Consider the following 16,516-nt stretch of genomic DNA (forward strand, 5'->3'; position numbering starts at 1 on the left):
TGGTCTCTGGCCAGTGGTCCTGACTGTTCTTTAAGAAGCACCTCTGATTGCAGCCTCTTAGTGGTGGTCACTCGGTCATGCCTTGTTTACTGTTCTTGTTTCCCATTTTTCACTGTTGTAGCACTAGGAAACTCATTGTCTGCCAAAAAAAATATGTTATTTGATATTCATAGTTCATGTTTACTACATTAATATGAAAAGTAATCTGGATCCTGTTTCATAAAGGCATTGTCTATTCCTTGTTTACATTATTCAATCAAATATGTAAAAAGTGGCAAAAGTTCATCCTTGGTCAAAGTTTACTATTTGGAATGCAAAATTCCAAATTAATATTGCCAAATATTGAGATTTGACTTTGTGTATCAGCTATACTTTCATTGACCTATGCCTGGAATCCCTAAAGTGCTAAATCTGCTGGACTAGCAATATTCATATTTACACAAATACCAATATTACGGGTGGGAAATATGACAATATATTATCACCATTATAATGCATTTTGTTACTGTTTTCTTTTTAAAATATACGATTGGTATGGTCAGTGCTTTTAAAACAGCTGCATGGTTGATTAAAAAGGCAGTTTTGTTATTATTATTATTATTATTATTATTATTATTATTATTATTATTACTGAGGCTGTAAAAACTGCTTAAAGTAACTGCAAGTAACTAAGATAATGAATAACATTAAATTCATACATTTTTAGAATTGCTTAAAATTCCTATTTATGTGCTTAATTTAATTTTGTTCTGCTACACTGTTTTTTAGGTGGCACTGCTTTTTGCTTATTAATAAGATTAAAATAAAATATATGTATCAAGTACTGCTATGTTAGATTTCTGCCATATCACCCACCCTTCACACATTCAGACTGTCTGATGTTTCTGGTCTTGATATAACTGTGTGTTTTGGTCCATATTTGGATTGGTTTACAGCAATATATTATAAATAATGTAATGTAATGACACACAGCATTGTCAGTAACACAGACTTGGTCGGACAGTCTGAATATCTTTTGATATCGGTTCTGATGATCCAACAATCAAACACTTTTGGGAATTTAAGGCACCTGGACTAATGAACTAAACATATTCAAAATTTAATACGAATTTTGTAATGGCTAAATTGTGTACAGGATTAAAGAGATGGGTTGTACATTTGGAATGAGCTGTTGAGACAAAATGAATATGAATACTCCAAATGATTTTTGAATTGTATATTAAAATCTAACTTATTTTCCCATTACAATATTATAAAAAGCTGACATGTTCAAAGTAGTTATTTATGATTGTTGTTTTTATTATTTATTATCATTTAACACCTTACATATTCCTTATTGTGACCACAATGTTGCATGAAGGATGTTTTTGCGTCTGCATTCAGCTTATGATGACTTGTTTGAGTATAACTGGGATTGAAATGACTGGAGCATTTTAGCACTGGATGAATCTCTGCAAAAGGACTCGTGTTGGCTGACACTAAATACGGCCGATTCTGAACTTTCATTTTGTGTTTCTGTTGTGGTTGTGTATTGTGTTTATTATTCTTTTTTTCCTTCTAGACAATAATCCTTGAAAATCACCCCTATGCCTTTACACTCAGATGAGCTACGCTTCCTTCACTTTCAGTCCTTTCAGACATTTCCGGTCGTGGATGTGCCAACCGTGTGGCCAGTGCCACCGTCCATACGAGCAGGCAGGTGGTGCAGCAGCAGAGGGCATGTATTGCCCCACCCAGAGAGCCATAGACCATTTATTTCTCCAACTGGAGGACATTTATTGCTCCGTATAGAAAACATTTAAATTTACTGCTCCAAACTAAAGGGCATTTATTTACCCATATAGAAAACATTTAAATTTACTGCTCTAAACTGGAGGGCATTTTCAGATTCAACCAGAGGGCATTTATGTCCAACCGGAGGGCATTGCCAGCTTTAACTGCTGGGCATTTACTGACCTATATAGAAGGCAGTTACAGCATAGAACTAGAGAGCATTTACAGTGACTGAAGTGCCAACTAGAGAGGATTTACAGCCCCACAGACTTAATAGAAGAGCATGTACTGCCCCGACCAGAGGGCATTTATTGTGCCAACTGGAGAGAATTTTCTGTCCTGTCTGAAGGACATTACAGTGCCAATCAAACGATATTCATTGCTATCGATATTAAAGTGCTAACCAGAGGTCATTTACTGCACCAGCCAGAGGGTATTTACTGCAGTGGACAAAAGGCATTTTCTGTGCCATCCAGTGGGTACTGATAGCCCAGTAACCCTCTAACTGGCTCAACTAGAGGGCAGTATTATCTGGGTATTATAGTGCCAACCAAACTGTATTCGCTGTGCCAGCTAGAGAGCACATACACCCCCATTTATAGCTTTTGGAGTTAATAAACCCATTTTGATGGCGTGTACTGGCTCAATCGGAGGTCACTTACAGCCACAACTGGATTGAAATTATTGGCCCAATTAGAAATAATTTACTGTGCCAGGTAGACACATTTGCAGTCCTAATCAAAGGGCAGTTACTGCCAAACCAGGAGCGCAGTTATTGCCACACCAGAAGGGTAGTTACGGCAGTAAATGGAAGGAATTAACTAGACCAACTTGATTTACTGAATTTGAGAGTTTACAACACCAATTAAAAGGCCATTTATTTTCCAAATTGGATGGCATTTACTACATCCACCAGAGGGCAATATGAGGGCATTCGCTGCTCTTTGTTGATGTGAATTTGCTGTTCCAAACACAACATTTTACACCAAATGGAGGGTATTTACTGTCCCACCCAATGGCACTTGCTGTTGCAACTGGTGGGCATTAATTTTCCAGTCAAAAAGTCCAATCATACCCCATTTATAGTCATAACTGATGCCAACTGATGCATTTACTGTGCCAACTATAGGAAAGCTACAGTCCCAACAAAAAGGCAATTCTTGTCCCCATTCTGCTGCATCATACTGCCTGCTCATCATTCGCCCTGTGTGTGTGTGTGTTAATCTGATTAAATGTGTGATGCTGTGCTGCTGTAAACTCCATTTTACAATAAAGTTGCTCTGATCTCCAGCAGGGTGTGCCTCATTTGTCCCTGTTGAACCTTTCAGCACTGGAAATTTGTAGCAGGCTGTAAATTGTCTACAGCAATAAAAGATCAAAGAAATGAAAGAATGTGTTGAATTGTTTCATTCACTCGCAGTTCACTGAACCCTGGTGACGTCACGTATATCTTGCACGTGATTACAGCTGCCTACTGTGCCCTCGCCCAATCACACACAAACTCAAATGGGGGGAGGCAGTGAGGGGGGGCTCCTTTGAGAAGCTTTAAGAAAACAGCAGATCTGAAGAAAGAAGAAGCAGGAGACCAGAGAGAGCCACCAGGTAAAGAGTGTGTTTGTGTGTGGTTGTGTACGTTTTATAAGGGAGTGTTAATGCACTAAGAATGGGGTCCTGCTCGCTGTGGGTCAGTTTGGACGCTAACAAGAACTTTTTCTAACTTTCTGTCTAACGTGATGCTGTTTAGAATCAATTCCTAATAGTTTTTCTACTTGTCCAGAGAATAAGATTTTCTATAGTTTATTGACGGACAAAGTCATTTTTTCTTTAGACTGTGGTTAGTGTTAGTTTGGCTTGCATGACCGATGTGGACACAATGGCTGATCTGTCCATTTTACAGCTGCTCTGTCTCCTATTGTTCTGCTGAAGATGGTCCTAAATTCTAAAAAAAAAAAAAAAAAAAAGTTCAAAAGTAACTTTTAAAATGAACACTTGGACATTAATATCTTAACACTATTTAAAAGTAGTTTAAAAGTGGATATTTTTGGCATCAATATTAGATTTAATTATCTAAAGAGTACTGTTTTTATACCATTATACAAATGGCCGTTTCAAATTGCTTAGTATTTGTCTTGAGCTGATATTTTCTCTGTATTCTACGTTTCTCTGCACAAATACTCTGTTTCCTTTGTTTCTGCATATTGAAATATGGCCAACAGTGTGTTATTGCTGTGTGTGGATATTCAAAAACTAAACCTTTAACAAGGTTGATAATAATTAGATATTTGTTAGACATCATAGATCCAAATTTTGACCATGTCCTTTAATAATGTTAGATTACAATAGTATCATTTAAGAAATAAAAGGGGGCCTAGTACAGAGCCCCGCATGTCTATTACACAGATATAATGTATTGAATTAGTAATCTCCAAATCCAGGACCTGATCTTACAAATTGTGTGCTCATATGAAATGTATTTTCACAATCAGAAACTGATCCACTACTGGCATACATTTATGGTACAGACTGGAGATTTGCATCAAACGTAATCAGTACCCTTTATTTCTGAATCATGCATAAAATGCATTGCTACAAGTTTTTGTGAGATCCATTGGAACTGATTTAAATCATAAACATTTTTTTTTATTCTGATTATCTTTCTGATTATCTTTTTGATTATCTAGATTCATCTTTTAATCTAATCTTTTTTTAATCTAAGCTGCTCTCTCAGGAACCACTAGTTTAAAACTACATTAAAACTACCACGGAATGTGTTTGTGCAGAGGCCCCTGGCACACTGATGATGAACATCCAGTCCAACATCAGCAGGGAAATCTTTGCCCCACAAGACGAGAAGTTACTGGTAGCTATTGAGGTGAAGAAGAGGAGGAAAAGGAGGCTGCCCTTCCTCACAGCTGGAAGGAAGAGAGACTATGTGACCTTCCTTTGCCTGTCAGGTAATACACGAATCCTCTTTTAGTTAAAATCTATTTTTTCCCCTTTAACATAAACTTAAGCCAGACAGACTACATGATTTTAACCTGATTTTACCTTCACTTTACTCTTTGGAAGTAAATGTACAAGCCAGAAGATCCAACAGCTTTTTTATAACACAAGCCTTCACAAGTCCTGTAGTGTGACCTGGGTAGTGATGCTATTGGACAACTATGCCCAGTTAAGATCATCTTAATTATTTAACCACTTACATCAGTATGTTGCTTTACATCAGTGTCTTTCTGCCAAGACAAGAAGAAACCCAGCCTTTAAACCCAAAAGAATTCTGCAGGATTGCAGCACAATTCTACATTATCTTAACTAATCAAGTTTAATTTACATCCTGCAGAAAGTTTGATCTTTCCCATCACTGAGTTTTCCTGCAGGGATTGTTGCAAGTATTGGAAAATTCTGCAGATAGGTGTCCATATACACCTATTTGTAATGTGTCTTGCCAGATATATATATCCCTTTGGAACTTCTTGATTTAAACCCTCCGTAATATGTATTTTCCCTGTAGGAGTTTCCTTCAACGGATAGTCAATACCTAGTGAATATCTTCAGGTCTTTAAAGTTGTCCAGCAGAACAACGATCAATTAAAATTCTAAAAGATTATCTTTCTACCGGGGTATTTTTTTTACACTCTTCATGCAGGAATTACCTCCACATTAGCCCTGTAGGAATCTCCTAAAAGAATTTCCATTTCATGCAAATTTATGTCTAGCAGTACTTCTGAATGTCCTAGACACAAAAGAACATAATTGAATAAATGTTTAGGTGTGGTTTGCATTAAAACTGTGATCTAATGCTTATTTAAAGGCCTTGAATGGTTTTGGCTCTTCTACACTCACAAAATACCTAAACAGCAAGAACACAATACAAGTGATAAGAATAAAATACTAACAAAATATACATATTTATTGAACAGCTCTGAAAAAAAGGGACCACTTAAACATTTTGAGTTTCTTAGGTTTTACCAAATTGGAATATAATCAAGAGGAAGATGGATGATTGCAAGCCATCAAACCAAGCTAAACTGCTTATATATATGCAGCAGGAGTAAAGGCATAAAGTTATCCAAAAGCAGTGTGTAAGACTGGTGGAGGAGAACATGCCAAGATGCATGAAAACTGTGATAAAAATCAGGGTTATTCCCCCAAATATTGATTTCTGAACATTAGACAACTGAAAAATTTACGATGATATTTTTCTATCTAGGATGTTCATGCATGCGTTTCTAATTCAACATTCCTACTTGTTTCTACCCTGTGATTCTACCCTATCAGTTTCTGCAGAACGCTCTTATTATTCACCCATGCAGGTTAAAATTCCTGCAGGACTTTCTGATCTTTTTCTAAATCTCAATCCCTGTAGTTACGAATAAGCGACCTTCTCAGGTCTTCATCACGAAGGTGAAGCAGTATCCTGGCTCTCCACGTTTTACCAAACGGTCCCAGTGGTCTGTAGAGCAGCTCCGCCAGGTCGATGGCATCAACCCCAACAAGGTTTCCTGGTCCCCTCTCCTTATGTTATCTCTTTATTAGAGCCATGTGTATGATTTAACCAGTCGTTCTGAACATTTTAGGACACTCCAGAGTTTGATCTGGGGTTCGACCACAACCTTGACCAGTGGGTAGCCGGCTCGTCTGCAGAGAAGTGCATGTTTGTGCAGATTCTCTATCATGCCTGCCAGAACTACTGGGGTGGAAAGCTCGGGCTTGGGGCTGCTGGAAGTCAGAAGGGCCCAGGGGCCTCAGGGGAACAGCCAGATCCTGCAGGAGCTGTGGAAAAGAAAAAAGCCCCAAACGCTCCACGGCCAACAGAGTTCGTCAACTGCCAGTCCAAACTAATGGGTGGTAAGGTGAACTTATTCTAGATGATTTGGCATAAGTAGACACATCAGGTTATTTTTAGTTATACCTATAATTACAGAAAATAGTAGTATTGAGAGAGGGTTATCTCACAGTGTACAGTTTTCCATCATGATGTACACACACATTTTCCTAGATATAGAAACTCTTTGAACCTATGTAACCCAGACTTGTGTGTTTCTGCAAACCTAACTCTATTTAACATAAGAATAAACCCAAATAAACATAAAGTCAGTGATCAGTGAGAGTGTTTACCTGTAATAAACTCTATATAACATTAGAATAAACCCAAATAAACATAAAGTCAGTGATCAGTGAGAGCGTTTACCTGTAATAAACTCTATATAACATTAGAATAAACCCAAATAAACATAAAGTCAGTGATCAGTGAGAGTGTTTACCTGTAATAAACTCTATATAACATTAGAATAAACCCAAATAAACATAAAATCAGTGATCAGTGGGAGCATTTCCCTGTAATAAACTCATTAGAACATTAAAACATTAGACATTCCTCCAGGAAAACGGAAATTAGAGAGTTTACACACACACAGCAGTCACAACAGATTATTTGGATGTATTGTTAATCTAATCTCATACTATGCCAAATGGCTTTACAGATTATTTTATTACTTCAATAGCCTTATTTGTTTGTTTTCTGTTGTAGATGCCTGCTCTGTCAACATGGTCATCTACCGCTGTAAGATTTTCCTGAACCGCATGAAGAACACAATGATTGCAAGCCCTAGCCAGCTTGAAATTGCTGGCCTGAAAGGTAAGCCAGGGAATTCGCTGTGATTGTTTATTGTTTTATTTGAGTTTCCTGATTTTAAGCATACCTGGGCCAAGAAACCCCAAACCAGCTCTGAGAACTGGATTGGGTATAAAGCTGTAATGCACTGTAGCCCTCAGTGCCAGACTGATTTCCTCACGGTTGTTAGGCACGTGCCTGTGTGTTTGGCACAGTGTTAAGCACTGTAGACAGAAATTATTCCATGAAAAGCTCAATTGTTTTATACAGAAAATAGAACAGCATTTCATTTAAAACCAGACCAACCCCGCTTCATCTGATGGCAGTGGAGAAGCCTGGTCTGTACCAAGAGACTTTTAGCCTAGAAGACAATTTGCTCAACCTTCCATCATTCAAGAGGTTTGAAAGACAAGCATATATAGACCTTTCTCTGTTTTGGTGCTGATTTAGTGGAACCAACTTCCTCTGGGTGTCTGAGCAGCTAGGTCATAGCGCTGGGCGGTATGGCCAAAAATGCTGACTGGGCAGTATGATTGTATATCACGGTATTTTTTATTTTTTTATTTTTTATTTTTTGTTTGCTTGAGTGGGCTTTTATATAGGTTTGTGAGTTACTGTACTGTTAGGAGTACATATAATATAAATATAATATGTAAAAAGGTTTTAAATTAAGGCTTTGATTACTATTGGGTTTACTTTGTCACACAAAATTACACAATAATAATGAACAAATTAGACTTCATTAGAAAAAAACAGCTAAAGAATGTGAACAATATACCTTAAAAAGACACGACTTTCTTTACAACACTAAATATTTTAAATAGTTCCATAAACATCATAAATAGACATAAAATACTCAGTGTTTTAGTATTCAAAAAGATATTTCTTAAAAGCTCTTTTGCACAAGTACAACACAAGTTTAATATCAATTTACAAATGTTATTCCTGAAGCCATTAGAGGCATTACAGTATTTAAATCAGGCACAATACCCTTATTACATTATTATGAATAGCAAAATCTGAGAAACTACTTCAGAAATTGCTGTATATTGTAGAAGGTGACCCAATCAGATTTCATAACCATTTGTTTCTTAAATAGAGTTTTAGGTGCTTAACTAAATCAGGTGTGTGAAGTAAAGGCAAAAGCTGAGACTGTACAGAGCGGTGGGTCCCTAGAAGGGGGGCGAGGGTTTGACAGGGTCTTTGTGAGCGGAGAGCTGTTCCTCGGCGGTGGCTGGCTGTTTAGATCTCTCTGACAGCACTCTGATAGAGAAAGGCTCCATTACCACAGTTCAGAGGCTACTTTGTTCTGTAGGGTGAGCAAGGACACAAAGCCGGTCGTGAGTGTGTGTCTATGTGTGTGTGTGTGTGTAGGGTGGGGGATGTGAACTGGCACAGGGCTTCACGCCGGCCTCTTGAAACGTAATGGATGGGAGAGGTGCCAGGCTGAAGGGATACACAGTGACGAGTCTTATACACACCTCCGCTACATTCATTCATTTTCTGAATGAAGAACAGATGGAGCAGTTTTATTCATATAGTGAGGCATTTGTTGTGAGGTATGGACCTATAAGGTGGCCACTTTATAAGAAACCCCTTATTTGTGCTTCCACAAATTAGTCTGGAGTCTGGAGAGAGAGAGAGAGAGAGAGAGAGAGAGAGAGAGAGAGAGAGAAAGTATCTAATTGAAGGTCTGAATCTGTGATTTTAGCCCCCGCCACCAAAGCTGCCGCCACCAAAGCCGCCACCTCCAAAGCCGCCACCTCCAAAGCAGCCGCCTCCAAAGCTTCCACCACTAAAGCCTCCACTGCTAAAGCCTCCACTGCTAAGGCCCCCTCTACTAAATTCTTCAAGCCTGTCTCCTCTCCTCCAGCCCAGAGGAGTGTGGGTAGTGTAGTTCGCAGGGCCAGTCATGTGCTGTCTGACCGCGACTTCAGGGTTGCAAGACAAATGGCAAAACAAAGAAGGTAAGTGTTTAAATTCTGCAAAATAGTCAGAAAAGTAAGTGAAACTATACGAATATTCATTATTTTTGACCTACCTATGAAAAAAACGTTTGATATGATGCTAAAACACTTTTTTCTAATAATTAACATTATGTAAACAATTTTAGAATTAACAAAGTTATAACCTAGTCCATAAAACAGTGAACTGCTTCACTGTTTTTGTGCAACACAGCACAAAGCACAAGCCCAAAGTATAGGGTGAGTCAAAAGTCTCAGAACACTTTTATTGTCAGTAAGGGCAGAACATGGCATTTTTGTTTCTGGAATAAAAGGGGGTCCTATAGCTTTTGACTCACTCTGTAGTTTAGCCCCACCCATTTAGCCTATAGTTGTTTAGTGCCTTTCTGCAAGATCTACAGCAGTTTGTCTCCAACTATTCAGCCTACATGAGCTTAGCTCCACCTCTTCTGCCAAACAGCAGTTAGCTCCATGGGTTCTACCCATTTAGCATACAACAGGTTAGCCCCACCCATTTTGCCTGAATGTAACTGCAGTACTTAATATTAATTTGATACCTTTTTGCATAGTTGCATCAGGAATTTACAGTAACTGTTCCTGTATATGTTGCATTATTGTTTTACGTTGTGTTATGTTGTCTTCTTTTCTGCTCCTAGTTTGCCTTAAATGGATCAGATGCCCTGTCCAGTGCACCTCTAATCTCCTTGTTTAATGATCCCTATGCCATTTGTGTGGCTTTACCTTCTTTTTTTTGGTGCATGAAGGATCTAACACCCTTCCCTCTACAGAACTGAGCTGGATTGGACTGGACTAATGCAATGCTTCTGTCTCTGAATGTCTCTTCACTTCTCCAGGTCCAGTTTCCCGAAAGCTTTTTAGTATTAAGATCATCTTAACTACTTGAGAGAGAGTTTCATGTGAGGCTCACTCTGAGGCTTATGGGAATTCCAACCCTGGAAGGTGTCTGTGTGTGTTGGCCTGTGAAGCACTAGGGGTCAGCATTGCTTCACAAAGGAAGGTTTGCTTTTTTTTTTGCCTGTAGGAAAGTAGAAGCTATTTTTGTATAATATGTAGCTGAATAATGAAATGGTTTAAATGGTGTCACTGGGCATGCTCTTGGTGAGACTTGTGTAATATGTGCTGCTTAAGTGTTATGTCCAGACATGGTTTAAATGTTCTGCTGGTATTTCTTACCGAGGATGACCTGTTTGGGCTTATTTGTCTTATTTTATTAGTATATCAGCACTGCTGAATACTGAATATGCACCTTCAAATTAATGTATAATTGTATTGCTGTAGTTCCGCAACTGTGTAGCAAAATTAAACAAGTCCAGTTCGTGCATTGAGGAGAGGTAAAAAGATTGATATTTAGTGTAAAAAGTCAGATTGTTACAAAATAAGAAAATACTAAACACAAGTTGCTTTAAAATATGAATTCACTAAGAAATAAAACATCAGAACAAAGTGAAAAAAATATAATATAAGGGTATGAAAGTAAGAAAAAAATATTAGTAGATGAGATGAACAGTAGACTAAGATCACTTTAAAATGTGTACTGGCCTGTGTTATAAAACTGACCCCTATTAAAATTAATTAAAATCCATTAAAAATTTGTGGACCCCTAGATATCCAACATATTATGTTTGTAACTAATTGCAATAATACATAACTTTCTATAATTTCCAGGAATATTTACCTCACTAAAATCACACAATTCCTCTCTTAGCAGCTAAAAGTGATTTATATCCCACATAATTTGTGTTTTAGTTAAATATGTACTGGTATAGTTTTCCCTTAAAATACAACTGAAAAGTTAGTGTCCGCAAACTTTTGGCAGGCAGCGAATGTACCAACTCAAGCTGCAGGACATTTGTTTGTCTTCTGATTACTCTGTATTCATATATTTAGATCATGTCATTTTGAATTATGTGTGTCCTTCGGTGATAAAAAAAACACCTATATGTATTTTAATCATGTCCAAAGTCATCTACTAATGCTTTTAACATTAATGACTGTCGTCAGGTATGAAGCACTCAGAGTTGATGTTATGACTCAGAAGTACTGTGCTGTTGTTTCTGTGTATAACTGTATTAACTGAACTCTGCTGTAACTGTCGTTGCTGTCTGTGTCCTTGTCTCAGGTAAATATACCTGTCTGAATGTTAACTTGTTTCTGTTCGTCAGTAAATGAAAAAAAAAAAATCACTGTTGTGTAGGTGTCTTTTCTTTTCGGAGAGTTTGTTGCAGTTTGTGTGAATTTGTTAAAGCTAAAACATGGAAGGTAGGTTTTGACACTTTAAAATATTGTACAATCCCTGTAAAAGGTGCCTCGAACCATGTTATGAACCAAATTACCAAACTTTTGCCCGACCAATATATTCGGGCCTGGTCCTTATTAACTAAACTATGGTATGCTTTGTCTTCAGTGTGAAACCACTATTTAAAATGGTTCAGCCTTTTTAACCAATTACAGAAAGTTGAAGCAGCTATCATCATATCATCTGAAGGACCAATAAGAATTATATTTTCAGTAGTAAATGATAATTGATCAGGATTTGTCATCAGATATTAAGCAAGCATGCAAAGTTCAAGCACTGTCATCTATTTTCAGCAGACCTTCAGTCAGTATTTTCTTACTAGAACTGTTTGGAACGTCTGCAAAATCATGCGAAAGCTTAAAATGCTTAAAATGCAGCTTAAAATGCCTCAGCATTCGTCAAAAAAGCTCAGTGGCCACAGACAGAATAAAATGTGTAAATAATAGCAGTGAGTTTAACAGATGGAAAGACTACAAGACAGTCAGTATCCTGAGTATTCGCATTCATCTAGTGGTCTGTGCAGCTGGGACAACAAGACAGAGGGTTCCTAAAATAGCTAACTAGCTAGGTTAGGTATGTTAGATTGATCTTTTTTTGCGCTGGCTAATGCATTCATGCTACACATATGCTAACATAAACTGCAGCCAGTCACAACGGAGGAGCACACATGTCGTACGCTAGATATAAACACCAGAATCCGAATATTTGACTTTATATTCACTCAACTTAGCTACAAATGTTGTTATATATTTAATCATTTCTTACACCCAAAATGGTAAATGTTACTCATGGACACTCCTGAAAAATAGCTAGCTATTTAGCTGTTTATTTAAGCAATAATACACGAGAGGGAGGGCTATAATGTGTTATATTGGCACTGCTGTGATGCGGTCGAAAGCACAAGGCCGAAGGCCGAGTGCCAAAGATCAGCACAGCAGTGCCGATATGACAAGTGGTGTTTCTAATGAGGTGTTTCTAATATATGGCACCAAGACAGTCCAGCAGAAGCCACCACAAATTAGACTCGAAGGTGGTGTCTCTAATATATGGCACCAAGACAGTCCAGCAGAGACCAGACCACCACAAATTAGACTCCTTGTCACAGCATATACTACAGGCAAGCAGTGTACATGTACCCAGAACTGAAAGGACCAGCATTGTTATTTCCACTGCTCTGACACTGGTCCCTTGTTGTAACAATCATCAACTGTAACCATCATTTAATGCCACTGTAGACTTTCTGCCGGTTTGGACCACATGAGATCTGATTCCCATTTCCCACCAGAGGCATTTGGTTTTCTGGCTTAACGACCTCACCCTCTTAAAAAAAATAAAAAGATTAATAATATCTTAAAAAGTGTCAATTATTAATAAGTTGACACATTCTTTTGGAAGTTCTGATAATAAATGTATTCTTATTGTAAAGTGTTACCCAACAATCTGTATGGCAGTTATAGTATCCTAACAGAAATACTTCATATTGGGGGTTCTGTGTTTTTGATGCTCTATCAGCTTCTAGTGTTTAGGCACCCTTACTCAGGCGCTGCATCACCTGACCCTCACACCCTCACAGCAGCACCACAGTGGGGATTAATTACAGCACACAGTGTAATCTGATAGATTATTATATGATCTATGAAGCAGAACGGCTTTGCAGTAATCGATCAGTGTGATTTAGTGTTCACCCTCAGCCCTACAGACAGTAGTATTGACAGAAGAGATGCCCGCTGACCGCTGGTTGGGTCAGCATCGGCAGAGATTAAAGTGCGTAAATCCTGAATTGATCTCACTGGCTCTTCATCCTTCAGCTTTGACATCATCCTGATCCTGTTGACCCCCTTCTGACCTTTGAGGAAGAAATCCAAAAGAAAATCATTGTATAATAAGTTTCTATTTAGAAGGAACAAAAAGATTTTGTTCACCAACATAAAAAATCTTGAAAAAGATTTTTTCCTTTGAGGAAGCATTTCCTTGACTAAAGAAGCCTTGAAGGACCCATATTATTTAAAATATATACAGTAACTGTATGTTTTCAAATTGTGCCACAAAGAGGGATGTAATATTATTGCTAAGGAAAGGTGCTATGGTGCCATTTGTTTCATAAGAAGCTTCTAAGATATCTAGCATATACGTAACACAGTGTCTCAATCTTGATTATCTGATGATTCTTTACATTTGATTCTTAATGTTAATACACTATAAGACAGTTTCCCACACAGGGACTAAGCCTAATCATATACTATGTTTTCCTTCAAATGCTTTGTAGTCCAAGACTAGGCTTAATGCTTGTCTAAGAAATTGTCCCTATATGTTTTGCTGCTGCTCATCAGTGTCACTGCGTGTTTTTGTTTTAACCATAACCATGTTTAACCATGTTTTAACAGCATATCTGCATGGAACAATCATGGATCATCACATACAAAAAAACTTTTATACACACACTGTGATCAAGCTCACTCACACACGCCCTCTCCATGTTCCAGATCAACATTATGTTCTGATTTGAATATGAGTGAAAAAAAAAAAATCCAATTTGTAGTGCGGGAGCAAACACAGGAGAGTGGGGATTAAGGCCAGATGCTAGGAAACCAGAGAAGTGGGACAGGAGTGTGTGTGTGTGTGTGTGTGTGCATGTGCAGATCCCTTCAGGTCCCTGTCACTGTAGCTGGGTGATGGACCTCCACAGCAGTGGTTTAATCCTGACAGGTCGGCAGAGGCTGTGCTGAATTTAGCTGGAGGTGTTTCAGGTTTTTTAGGATTCATCTGTTACCTTAAAATAAGAGTTTAATATCCTTAAAATAATAGATCATTATATTAATATGTAATATTAATGTTAATATTTAGTATGACGCTCTACTAACAATTATATCCAGTGGTAAAGGAACTTTGAGAGATAAAACTGTGGAGAAAAGAACTGATTTTAATAATTGTCAACAAATTAACACAACCTCCAGGTAGTTGTCTTGCTCTCACTTTCTCTCTCTCTCTCTCTCTCTCTCTCTCTCTGTGTTTCTGCCATATGTTGCTTCACATTTTTGTCTCAGCAAAACATTTGGTCACCAATTCCTCAAGTCCCTCTGAGACCACTGTCTAGGTAACACAATCACCCCCCCCCCCCCCCCCCTCTCTCTATCTGTCCAATCACTGATGCTGCTCGTCCACCTACTGACACTGTCTGGTCTGTTTCTAAAATTGTTTTCCTGGGTGAGCACTTCAGGGTCCATGTGTGTGTGTGTGTGTGTGTGTGTGTGGTGCTGGTGTGTGTAGTGCTGGTGTGTGTGCTTTTGTTTGTCAGGCAGAGGACAGCTTAGGTAAATAACGACCCGTCTGTATTAAGCTCCTTTCAAGATCATTTCCCTAATCCTGCAGATGTTGATTTATGAAGCCACAGTTAAATGTGTGTGTGTGTGTGTGTGTGTGTGTGTGAGTTCATGGACAGGCCATGAATGCTTTAAGACCTATAATAAAAAAAAACTGCAGAGGTCCAGAAACATCACTGTGTTGAAAATTTGCTACAAAATCTACAACAGCCTACGTATTAACATATTATAAATGAACAATAATAACAATAAATCAATACAGTATCTGTAGGTTGATTTAGGGCTTTGTCCATAGATATAGATAAAAATGTGTTCAATCCTGTGGTATACTTTTTGCTTATGATGTGTGTTTTAAACAGAATCATTACATTACAATAATAAATACAATACAATGCAATAAAATATAAAATACAACCAAAGCCCTATCTGAACGGGATTAGTCCTCAAGAGGACGTATGTGAAAAATATTTCACACTTCTACTCAGTGATAAAACTCTTGCATCCGGACTGCAATTGAAAAAACAGGAGGAAAACATGACATTGCGTTCTCCTCCATTTCCACTCGCTGCTGTGTTTACGTGGATCTCCTTAGAAACTTGCGGCCAAAGTGTAATTACAGTGCGTGGCAGACAAACAGCTATTTTATTAAACGCGAGGTGATGAAACTCAGAGATGTGGACTAAAAATTAGAAAAACAGTAGATAATTCAGCCTGTAATTTTCTCAGAGGACATTTGAGAAAAGCACATACATGGTAATTTTATACAGGAATGAAATAACAGAGGACCAGTCACTTTTATAACTTTTATAACTTATATAATATAATGTCATTGACCATTTGCAACATCTACTGCACTGCTCAGTTTACAGATAGTTCTTTACCTTGTGTAGAAAGTTTTCAAAAAAGTATCTATCTATCGATCCATCCACCCATCCATCCATCTTTTTACCTGCTTCTTACCTGTCTGTTGCAGGGCACCACACACAACCATACACTCACACCTAGGGAATATACAGAACACACAGAACATCTCACAGACAGAGACCAGGGTAAAGTTTCCCAAAAGCATCTTAGCATTAGGAACATCTTAACCTGGAGAGAGAGTGGGGAAACCCACCGCAGAGCTAGAATTAAACCCATAACCCCTAGTCACTGGAGATGTGAAGCACACATTGTAAGCCACCAGATCCCTGCCCCCTTTGTTGTGGCAAATGATTTAAAAAAAAATTCCATTTGACAACAACAAGCGCATTTTGCTAAACGCACACTAAAGCGTTGAGGTGCTGATGTCAGGTCTGCTCATTCTGCTGTTGTCAGAGAAAGTGTTCGCTGTGTGACAGCTGGTGAACCCTGTCCACTTTAGCCAGGTTAGATCTTATCTAACTGCTAAACGAAGAGCTGCTGTGTTGGACTGTGACTGGCAGCTGTGAGTTTGTGTTTATGATGGGTCCTCAAGGTTGTGATGAGTAATGTGTTTTATGTGCAGAGACACCACTTTGTGCTTGTCTCATGGTTTAAGTGATGTAGG

At 38.2% G+C, this 16,516-nt stretch overlaps 1 protein-coding gene across 2 annotated transcripts; it reads left to right on the forward strand.

Moving 5' to 3' along the window:
- The first annotated feature begins 3,238 nt into the window (after window positions 1–3,238).
- On the forward strand, window positions 3,239–10,830 carry stxbp6l (syntaxin binding protein 6 (amisyn), like). 2 transcript variants are annotated; one of them, XM_007252935.4, is made up of 7 exons: window positions 3,239–3,375; window positions 4,554–4,727; window positions 6,140–6,270; window positions 6,351–6,621; window positions 7,304–7,411; window positions 9,099–9,354; window positions 10,008–10,830. In XM_007252935.4, the coding sequence occupies exons 2-7, from the start codon at window positions 4,571–4,573 to the stop codon at window positions 10,015–10,017; spliced, it is 933 nt and encodes a 310-aa protein (XP_007252997.3). In that variant the 5' UTR covers window positions 3,239–3,375; window positions 4,554–4,570; the 3' UTR covers window positions 10,018–10,830. The 2 variants fall into 2 exon arrangements, with proteins under 2 accessions (XP_007252997.3, XP_007252996.3); XM_007252934.4 differs by having other exon boundaries at window positions 10,206–10,830.
- The last annotated feature ends 5,686 nt before the right edge of the window (window positions 10,831–16,516 follow it).

The sequence above is a fragment of the Astyanax mexicanus genome, chromosome 1, assembly GCF_023375975.1.
Source record: "Astyanax mexicanus isolate ESR-SI-001 chromosome 1, AstMex3_surface, whole genome shotgun sequence".
NCBI classification, from domain to species: Eukaryota; Metazoa; Chordata; class Actinopteri; order Characiformes; family Acestrorhamphidae; genus Astyanax; species Astyanax mexicanus.